The sequence below is a fragment of the Monopterus albus genome, unplaced genomic scaffold, assembly GCF_001952655.1.
Source record: "Monopterus albus unplaced genomic scaffold, M_albus_1.0 scaffold433.1, whole genome shotgun sequence".
In the NCBI taxonomy this organism is placed as follows: Eukaryota; Metazoa; Chordata; class Actinopteri; order Synbranchiformes; family Synbranchidae; genus Monopterus; species Monopterus albus.
The window spans coordinates 57,709-68,778 of NW_018128313.1; the positions used below are offsets into that span (position 1 = coordinate 57,709).

The following is an 11,070-nucleotide window of genomic DNA, read 5'->3' on the forward strand; positions in this document are numbered from 1 at the left end:
ATGTTGAGGGGGAGGGGAGGGGATGGGAGGGGGGGTATCCGTTCTATACGTTGCAGTTTGTTTAGATGACAGGGAGAGCAGCAGAAACAATCACAGGACCGATTATATAAACTGTCTTTCTTAGGTCAAATGAAAGGCGGTCCTCTTCAAAATACAACTGACTTTGGCGTGTAATGGCGTAGTAGTATGATCTCATGAGTGAGATATGTAAATTAATAATGAATCCTATTATTCTTTGGCATTTTGACTGAATATACATATATCACAATTTAACTGATCAATAAATTCATAAGCATAAAGTGCTATATCAGTTTTATGAAATATGATTGTAAAAATGTGTACTATTACTACTACTATTAAAATATATCTTCTGTCAAATAGGCCCAACAATATTTGTTCTGGACTTGCAATCAAAGAAGCTGAGTTGAAGAGTCAATAAGATAACAATTTAACATTTTATTCAGCACAGTTACAGGCTTGAATTTCCCATATGGATGATAAAACTAATCATACTGTACTGTTAGATTACATTTTAAAATATATTTATGTAGCCTGATGGGCACAAAACTACTGGCAGCAGATGAATTCAAACACATCAGATACCAATGTTATCTAATTTAATGGTTTCTGGTTAGTTCTATTATATCCTACATGGTAGATTAACAGTGAAGACATCAAAAGTATATAACAACACATGGAACTGTGTTGTTAGCAAAAAAAAAAAGTGTAAACAAAGCAAAATATATTTTAATTGATACATTTTTCAGACCTTTTGCTTCACACTGTTTCACATTCATGAGGTAGCAGTTAAAAATGTTAAAGCAAGACTAGATGTAGCACTTACACAAAAACACACTTTTAAACAACATTTCTGCACTAAATACTGACATTGCCTCTAATATGATGGTACAGTAACTATGAACACACACTGTGTAGCCTATATTTGAATGTGAAGACTGTTAGGTATTTTTAGTCAGACAGAATTGCAGAAGTGGGCTCATCCATCCCTATCATATTTGATGTGCATTACAGGCTTTACTGCAGCACAGGTGATATCACAGTCTAGTGCTGAAGGGTAGTGCTTTGACAGAAAATGCTGAGATGAAGTTAGGGACATTCTCTAAAGTGCAAGCAGCGTGGCCAGCAGTGCTCTTCAGATTCTTTTTCCCTATACATTTCTTCATGTTGTTTTCTAGATATTTCAGACCATCCTCATATTTGTCTCAAGAGTCCACCCATTGCTTGCAGTCCCTTTTTTTTAATTAAAATCATGCAATATGCATGCCATTTTTGTTTCCAAACTGCTCTGCAGGTGTATGTGTGGAAACTACAGAGAGAAAGAAACAGGTTAAATAGCTCAGTGGGCCATAGTGCCATGAGCAGAATCTAATTGGCTATCCCTGGTGCCACCCTTGCCAGAGTCAAAATGTGATGCTTATCAGTATTAATGAATGAAAAATGAAAAACAAATTGTTGCCATAAATACAACTAACATGTTTCTGGTGCTTTATAATTGATATCGGTCAAATTATAGTTATTTTATATCATACATGCAGCATGGTGTTTGTATTCATTTCTCTGACTGTATTGGTGTGGGGTACCTGCCATGATTCGTCTCGGTGGAGTGGGCCACCATGCAGCAGCAATGCCCCCAGCCAGGAGTAAGTGGGCATTCAGACTGACTCCATTAAAATGCAACTCCCTGCTGTGTTTTTATGCAAGGGGTAAGGAGTTACAAAGGAAGTGTCGAGGTGTGTACAATACAGCCACATTGTGACGAGTCAATGTGAGTGGCTTCATTCACATTTCCAGCCCATCAGTTTCTGTAGTGTTTTGGTTAGTCATACTGCTAACACCAATTTTTGCCAGTGTGTTGGCAGCGACAGATTAAAAAACACAGATTAACATCCAATACCCTAACGAATAAAACTGCATGGCCTGTTGTTATGGTGCAAATTCGACAGTGAATAGCAGTGAATATCCAAGGTAAATAAGAGTCTTCTTCCCGTGGGTGTCCATATTCCAACGGTCCCCCATATGTGACTGCTCAACGCAGCGGCTTTTCCGGATAATGTCATCGTCTGTTGTGGCAAAAGTTGAACCAAATCCAACTCTTTTGCCACACTGGGCTGCAGCGTTTTGCCTGAGCCCCCCCTGCTTTGCTGGAGCCAGCTGCGGTGAACAGTCCCCCATAGAAATCATAGAAATGAGTTTTTTCATGCCTTTGAAACTCAGCCTGAATTCCCACTAAATCAGAAGCACAGTCAGCATTAGCTAGAGAAAGCACTATGTCTCCCATTTTTACACAAAATAAACAATTTGATTCTAAATAATGTATGGTTTATTATTTCATAAAACTAGAGGTTTAGTTTACTTTTTATGCATTTTAGTCTGTGCCCCAGCCTGGACACCCCTGCCAAAATTTTCTAGATCCGCCTCTGTAGTTGTCAGGAAGTTGTCAAGTTGTACTGACAAAGTACATTAAAATGGTTCCTATGAAGAGGAAAAAGGTTTTGATCACGTGCTTCTGTGACACGCCTCGATCCGAAGCTTCAGCGGAAAGTCGCGAACGTGCTCGAAGTCATACGTGACATCTAGTAGTTGTAGTTCTTAGCAATTCAAAGACTGGATTAGACTGTACAGAGAACAACATAAACAGAAGAAAACAGAGTGACAACGTGATCGCTATACGTCGGGAAAATAAATAGGGACTGTGTCCACTGTGAGACCGCATCCCTACTAGACTGGCCTGGGAGCAGAGACATGAATGAAGCCGCGATGGACACGAGCACGCTCTGCCTCTTCGATGTTGACGGAACCCTTACGGCCGCGAGACAGGTGTGTGTGTGTGTTTCTCTAAAACTTATATTACACTTGACTCCAATATTTAAAAATACATGCCAGGTAAACATTTGTCCACATCAGTATTGTAGCTATTCCGAGCGATAAGTGTTCCGCAGAAACATAGACTTTGAAGAACCGTTCCGCTAAATGACTTTAGCAGATGAATGGGCGGACATTCACCAGCTACAGGGAGCGCATTAGTATAGTAATAAACATGTACTTTTAGCAATTTACTTATCAAACGTAGATCAGTCGACGATGGATACGATTTTTGCAAGAACTGGGAGTGTTGCGGAACGAAAAGCCTGAATGACCTTTGCAATTTTTGACAGTCTTTTGTAATGTACGTTATACAAGTTGACCATGACTTCTGTAACGTTAAACCTATGGCATGTACATTTCATGCACAACAAAGTGCCCCCGGTTCATGCTATTCGTGTCTCTCACGCCATTCGTTGGGTGTGAAACCAGTTCCACCAACATCCCTGTGAAGTTCTCCACGTAAACACAGCGGCTGTGGGCTAAATGATACGTTCTGTGCCACGTCTACATAAGATCTAGTTGCTGTCAGTCATGAACACAGTATCTGTTCATTCATAAAGTTGTAGGCCCTGTGATACTCCTAGATTGTGTATATTTTCCCAGGATTTTAAGTCTGACCAATGTTTGCTGTGAGGGTGTTTGGAGAATTACACAGGGACATTGTGTCATAAAATGGTTTAGTTAGCTACTATTCTTGTTCAACAGACAAAACAGGCATCTTTCTGTCAGTAACTGCAGCAAAAATACAGTAAAAGTACCACAAAGTATCAGTACAGAGATTGAGTAAAAAAGCGACATAGTTTTTGTGTAAAGCATAATAGTGGACATAAATCGAGACAGCTGTAATACATGCAGATGTGTCCTAAAATGTATGGTAATAAACCTCAGTTTGCTAAAGTGAAAACCAGTTTCAGCTGTGATGGATTTTCTTTCTGGAACTGTCTGGTCTACTTGGGCATTACTCTTCTTTAAGGCATCACTTTAAATCTTGTTGCTGTCATTTTTCCTTGGACGTGAAAGCTATTTTCCAGTTCTCTTAACCAGGAACTCAGAGAGACGAGGCGGTCCAAGTGGATACAAAAAACCGTGCTGGTTTATTCAAAGGTTCACAGGTAAAATTAACATTACACGCCCGGGTATCTTCCACCTCCAATACTGCGCGCAGACAGATGAAGAATGAAAGACCCCGAACCTCAACAGGCCTGTACATTATATCTGGTTTGGGCTAACCCCATACTACACAGGCACGTCAAACCGTGGCGTCACCTGATATGCCAGCTTTACAGCTGACCGTAGCAGTAGTCAAAACCTGGAGAAAATCAATGTGTGTGAATGTTGATTGAGTGGTGTGTATCTAAGAACATACAGGACATTCAGGGACATGTCCAGACATTAAGCCTAGGAAGATATTATGATTAAGATTACGGCTAAACATATCATAATAATAACAATAATCATCCTGCCTGCTGACAATCAAACTTTTCTATCTAGTTATCCTTGCCCACGTACACCCTGCTAAAATCTCATGACAATGACTAAGCGTTTAAACTAGACATCCTGTCTCCACTAAACATTTCTAATACAATAAGTATCTAACCAATATCTATCTGACTAAAAAAATACCTAACAGACGCCAGCAAATATACATTGTATGTCTGTGTGTTTTCAGCATGTGACTCCAGACATGGCAGAGTTCCTTCAGAAACTGAGGACTCGAGTTCGAGTTGGAGTGGTAGGAGGGTCAGACCTGATCAAGATTAAAGAGCAACTGGGAGATGATGGTGAGACACACATGTGGTACCTCTGTAGCAGCCCAGTGATACATTACCTGTCAAGTATGTAATCACTTGAACTCTCTGTTTTTTGTTTGTTTATGCATACAGTGATCCAGAAAATGGACTATGTGTTTGCTGAGAACGGTCTTGTGGCCTACAAGAATGGACAGTTACTCTCTGTCCAGGTAAGACTGACCGAATGTGTCCAGACCACACCTTCTTATGTGAATGCTTGCAGGCCTGTGTTGTCAAAGTGTCTGACAGATTACGATAATTTCCCATCATAATTACCCTCATGTGACAGGCTCCAGGAAGTTTACTTTGTCTGCTTGCTGTTGTCAGTCTATCCAGGCCCACATGGGCGAAGAGCTACTGCAAGATTTTATCAACTTCTGTCTCAACTACATGGCCAAGATCAAACTCCCCAAAAAGAGGTATGGCTATATATCAAAAGCACCATCACATTATCATTATTTATGAGTTGTTTGGGGTTCTTTAGGTCTGTAACTGATGTAATGGTCACAGAGGTGTACCAGGAAACTGTAACAGATGTACAGCATTTGAAAGCATAGAATACTAATAGATAGTAATGACCTGGTTTAGCCTTCTGACTACATTGTGATGTGGAATGTTTTACAGGGGCACATTTATTGAGTTCCGTAACGGCATGTTGAACGTCTCCCCTATTGGACGCAGCTGTACACAGGAAGAGAGGAAAGAATTCTATGAGCTAGATCAGGTAGCACACAAGTTCACACTGACACATGCATCACTTAAAGCTGAACTAATAAATATTTTTCTGTTAACAAAAGATCATCTTCATATCCCCGTCCTCCTCCTCCTGCTGCTGCTTCTGCTTTGACAGTGTATCGAGCAGTACTCAAACTCACACAGTGTTAACTGCATTAGTTGTGGATTGACAACAAAATGTAGTGTGAATACAAGTTAGAATCTGTGGAGTTACTTTCAAGTTGAATTAAACATAAAGCAGGAATTGAACATGTAAAACACAGTTTGTAAAAGAAAAAACACTAGACCACTTTAGGGCTCCTGACTGATTGGATCATGTCAGGTCTTTGCACTGGACTCCCTGTTTGTCCCAAGAGAGCAGCTCCTGCAGTGTTTACCTTCTGTTTGTTAGCTCCGGCATGAAGGGTGTGTTTGTTTTAAGCTCTCTGTTGCATGAGTGGGTGGTGGACTGACTGTTGCTCTGTGTTAACAGGTTACAATGGTCCTGTAGTGTGGATACAATGTTTGAAAACTGAGCAAACCCAGCATGTGTACAAACACAGAGAGTGAGCCTAGTTTAGTGCATTGACAGGTAGAAAGTCTGTCTGAACGCTGTTTCAGAATCTGATGGGTGAGTAAACAGAGTTTACATGTGTTTAGCCTCCACTACAGCCTTAGGGCAGAGACACACCAAGCTGACGTGAAAGAACCACCGACTGTATATAAAAACTGGACAAACCCACTGTGATGTCACCCATTGGTTTTCTGAAGAGCGATTTTGAAGCTCAAGTCTGGTCATTGCCATGTTGGTAGCGCTTCACTCTGCCTGCTATCTCTAATCCAAAAATGGGTGAAGAGGCGGAGCGTGAGTGGAGCTCATTAGACAGCTAGCCAAGCAACCTATGATGGGACCCCCCTGCCTGCCCCTCAAAGCAGCCGCGCTCTTAACTAGGCATACATTTTAGTTTCAATAAAATTTAAATGGGACTAGTGATCTAAAAATTCACCCTCCCTACAGTTGTCATGGAAGGGGAAACTAGCTATAGAGACCAAAACCGTTTTTTCTGTCAGGCTGTAAACATGTTTATTTCTGCTGTAAAGTCCTGCTGTTTAACATCGGACTCTATGGGGACTGACTCACGTTTGGAGCAAGTCTCAAGTGGATTTTTGAGGAATTGCATGTTTTCAAAGATTTAAAATTTTTTTAATTATCAATTCACTATATGTGCAGGACATACTGAAAAATCAAAATAAACACAGAATAAATAGAACATGAAAACTGAATGGCACTTTCACTTTAGCTTCATTCCTCAGCCTCTGAGATAGAGGTCTTCATGGGTCCAACCCGAAACAGGCCATCGAAAACGGACCTGAACTTGTCGTGCATGAATTAATTTTTAAAAAATAGAGTGACTGTGACTCACCACATCATCATTTGGATATTAATGTGTAGGCTTGGATCTGTTCGGATCCACTGCGGTCTTGAATATACTGGCACACGGACCCAAGACTGTGAAACGTGACCTGACGCAACCCAACCAGAATGAGCAAAGTTTGGACCTGACCTGAATTGGGTTCCATGTCAGGTATTGGGTCCTCAGACCCGAGTGGACCCATGAAGACCTCTACTCGGAGATTACCACTTGTGTATATATCACTGGCAGGATAACAAGACTGTGACAGACTTTTCCAGTAGAATGGCATTTTTCTATGTAGCCTTGCTACTGTAATACCCCAGTTCTTTAATTGGACAGTTCTGAATAATGAAGGAGTCCGTCTTTCTTCATTTAGTGCTGATTTATTTTAAACCACAAGTAAAAATTACAGACATGACCCGGGTTGTTCCCCCTTCCAGAGACACACACACCGGCTGCTGGAGAAAGGAGTCCCTGGCCACACAAAGTCTAATACATTTATAAGTTTTGGGCTAACCCCTTACCCAGATGAAGTCAGTCCAAAGACCCCATCTCTTATCTAGAGCTCCACATGCTTAGAGCAGCTGCATTTCTACCTAGTCATAACAAAATGAAGAATCTCAATGTGTGTATATGTTGTTGCATGGTGTGTAGCTAAGGCATTCATTTATTTATTCAGACATAATATTCTAACACAAGATTAGTACAGGAAAAGAATTAGCATCATGGTTCACTTTTCAGAATCAACATTCTGTCTGCTAACCTTGAAACAAAACAGACTAGGGCAGACTTTGAAATCTCACTAAATTGCATTACTAACACATTAAGGTCTAACAATTACTAATATCTAACACTACACTGCCACTTAGAAGTGAATGTGGGCATCCCCAAAGCACATCGGTATTTTAAAATTAGCTGCGGTCCCAGTTTAACTAAAGCAGCAATACACGTCATTTCATTTAGCTGTCTGCATAAAAAATGTCAGAGAATGGCACATCACCTCCAAGCCTGTGATGCTTTGTTTTTTGCTCTTCACAGAAAGAGAAAATCCGAGAGAAGTTTGTGTCCGTGTTAAAGGAAGAGTTCAAAGGAAAAGGACTCTCATTTTCAATTGGTAAGTCAGCAGCAATAGTGACAACTGTTTAAGTGTTTGTGTTTACACTCAGTTGATTTGTGACAGTAACAACAGGCTGAGTGCTTCATATCAGGATAGATTTCTAATTTGACACATGTGTAGTGTGTTTTGACCATGAAACAGAATCTGATTTCAGCCTTGGGCAGTGTGAGATATCAGCGTGATGTAAAGTCTCCAAGTCACGTCCATGTGTTTCTGCAGGAGGGCAGATCAGCTTTGACGTGTTTCCTGACGGCTGGGATAAGAGGTACTGTCTGGACATTGTTGAGAAGGACAGCTACTCAGCCATTCACTTCTTTGGAGACAAGACCAAGCCTGTGAGTATGCTAACTACTGCTAAACAGCACAATAAGGCTGCTGGCTTTAGAACTGTAAATGTAAATGTAAATTCCTGAACAGGTAAAATACCACAGGACAAAGAGCAGACAGACAAGCCATGAAGAATCCACACTCGGAATGGGCTGGTTTTCTGGCTGGCACCATGGAAATGCATTTTCCCTCTTCTGGTGGCTGTCTCTCGTAGCTAAGCTTCCATTTACAGGTTGATCTAGTCCTTAGTGTTTTTGAAAAGTTCTGTTTTCAGGGCTGAAAAATGTGAGTTTAGTGTGAACATGCGACCGAAGCAGATAGTAAAATGTGTGTGTTTAACTGTCGCAGCAGTGTGGCCCTAACTGCCTTGCATGTTTCAGTGTGCTGCTTTTTTTATAGTGTGTGGATTTCAGTGTTCAAGGAAGTCTATGCAAAAACAAAGTGAAAACACCGAAAAGCAGCATTTACAGATTGAGCTGATGTGGTATGGTCATAGTCAGAGTTGCAGCCGATATGTTAGTAGGTTAATAAATAATAGGTTGCATCAGTTTACACATTTAAAATGACTGCTCTAGTTATCTGTGCCTTATCAGTGTCTTCATTGTGGTTTAAAGGCACATTCCCTGTTTTTTTTCTTTGTCTAAAATACAGTGGTTTCTTCCTGATGCACAGCTGATGTCTGAAAACTGTCTGAGCACATTTTGCATATAGTGGTGCTGTAAAAGCGATCACACCAGGTGGTGTGTGGTCGGGACCTGATGAGGGATGACACTAGACTATGATCCCCATTCACAAACATTCCCCTTTTCATCCAGAGCTGATTGCTGTGTATACACTTACCTGATTGTCTTTACAAGCATAGAATTTGAAAGATGTCTGTGTTCAAGCATTCACACAGGGCATCTTTCAGCCAATCATAGTGAGCTCTCCAATCCCCTCTTCAGGACTCTGGTGGAAGAACATATGGCAGTGATTTGAGGGACGTCCTCACAGTGATAGATTTAAAACTGGTATTGTAGCAGATTGCTAGATTAGATCTGCTTTGTTGATTGTTTCCTCAGGCAGCGCTGTGAAACAATGACAGCTACTATCCCATATACACAAAACTCTGCTGTGTCTGGGATGACAGCACAGCTGGGTTTCTCTCAGTGATCCGTGACTGTGTGTGTTTGTGTGACAGGGAGGAAACGACTATGAGATCTACTGCGACCCACGGACCATCGGCCACGAAGTCTCGTGTCCAGAGGAAACCCAGCAACTCTGTCAGCAGCTCTTCTTCTCATAAGAGAGAAACAGCAGCCGCTACTGTATGTTCACATTGTTTTTACATGACAGAGAAGAGAGACTTTTACTATTCATCTATCCTGAGCTGAATTTGAGGTGTAATTACAAAGATAAAGCAGTTCATGCAGAAGGAGCTGGTGTTATAATGAAATAACATCTCTGATGTCAAGGAAGGAAGTGAGGAGAGAGATTTCTGGGTATACTGTATGTTATTGAATCATGTCACGGCTTTAAATGTGACACTGAAGTCTTTAAAAATGATCAGTTAACTTCTTTTTTTATTGAACTTCTGGTTTGTGTTTTAAGCATCAGCAGTTTTTATCCACTTGTAATTCTGACCAGTCATGTTTGTGATTGTGAAAACTCAACTGGAAATGTGTTTGTTTCTGGCTTGTTTGTAATCTGAAATCACCTGGATTTGTTGTTGTTGTTTTTTCTACTGAATATCAGTGCTGTCTGATTCTGAATCTGCTACATGCGACACTGTGCCTCTGACAAACTGCTTCAGTGACAGAAGATAGTAGTGGAAGCACTGAGGGAAACCCAGCTGGCCACAAGCCAGTGGCAGCGTAACAAACACATCTTTATTTTGTCAGTCAGATGTTGTTGCTGAAGAATTTTATATTGGTTTCACTCTGCTGTGCTGTGTCTGAACAAACTGGAACCGTTGCACACCAGCAGTCAGTGGATAACAACAAAACGCACCATTAAGTGTATTACGTGAAGGTGAGGGGAAAAGTCCAGGTAACACAAGAATTCCAGAGGAAAGACTTAAAAGAACAAAATATCTTGGTGACATCATGTAAGAGTCACAGCAGCAGTGGATCAAGTCCCAGTAGGACCAAAACATTAAGAAATCCATTGACAAAGCGTGTGAAATCTGTTAATATTATGGCCCCAATGGTACCTCATGGCAAATTCTGAAACTGTGCCTGAAAAGTAATACTTTGTACTGTATATTATATCACGTACTGCTCACAACATACCGTATGGCACTTGACAACTAAATGATGTATCAGCTTAGAAATAGAAATAAAACAGTTCTGTGTTTTGTCACTCATCGCTTTTAAATCTGCTGAAATGTATAAAATATGAGGACATAAAAATTTATATAAAACCTGATAATGCACTGGCTGGGTTTTGTTAAACTTTTTAGGAGGAACCCCTAAATGTGGCTATTAAAGAACTGGCACCATGACACAATGACAAAAAGGATGGTAGCGTTGGATGTGATGGTGACACAGTTGATCTCAACACGGTGTACAGTACCGGGCTCTGTCACAACATTACTGGTGAGACTCAAGGATGATGATGAGTTTTTCTCCTGGTTTCAGTGACTGGATTGTTAAATAGATTGAACTGAACTTTGAATTTGGACCTGGACATTCACAGGAATGTTTCCCCCATGAAGTGATTAGTATTCAACACATTTCACAGCAGTCATCCGATCACGAGCCTCACCCAGAGCCTAAATACCAACATAAAACATGGATTGTGTTTTTGACAGTTCACAGGATTTTGCCCAACCTGATGGTGA

At 40.8% G+C, this 11,070-nt stretch overlaps 1 protein-coding gene across 1 annotated transcript; it reads left to right on the plus strand.

Moving 5' to 3' along the window:
• Positions 1-2,500: 2,500 nt before the first annotated feature.
• pmm2 (phosphomannomutase 2) lies at positions 2,501-9,912 on the plus strand. The gene is made up of 8 exons (XM_020586994.1): positions 2,501-2,838; positions 4,556-4,667; positions 4,770-4,846; positions 5,004-5,095; positions 5,301-5,400; positions 7,844-7,919; positions 8,142-8,257; positions 9,430-9,912. Exons 1-8 carry the CDS (start codon positions 2,764-2,766, stop codon positions 9,532-9,534), a joined length of 753 nt encoding a protein of 250 aa, XP_020442650.1. The 5' UTR covers positions 2,501-2,763; the 3' UTR covers positions 9,535-9,912.
• The last annotated feature ends 1,158 nt before the right edge of the window (positions 9,913-11,070 follow it).

Excerpts from the sequence above, each read along its gene's own strand:
- pmm2 (XM_020586994.1), top strand. The coding sequence starts at position 2,764 with ATGAATGAAGCCGCGATGGACACGAGCACGCTCTGCCTCTTCGATGTT. Across the intron at positions 2,839-4,555 it reads CCCTTACGGCCGCGAGACAG|CATGTGACTCCAGACATGGC; the intron begins GTGTGTGTGTGT and ends GTGTGTTTTCAG. Across the intron at positions 5,096-5,300 it reads ATCAAACTCCCCAAAAAGAG|GGGCACATTTATTGAGTTCC; the intron begins GTATGGCTATAT and ends AATGTTTTACAG.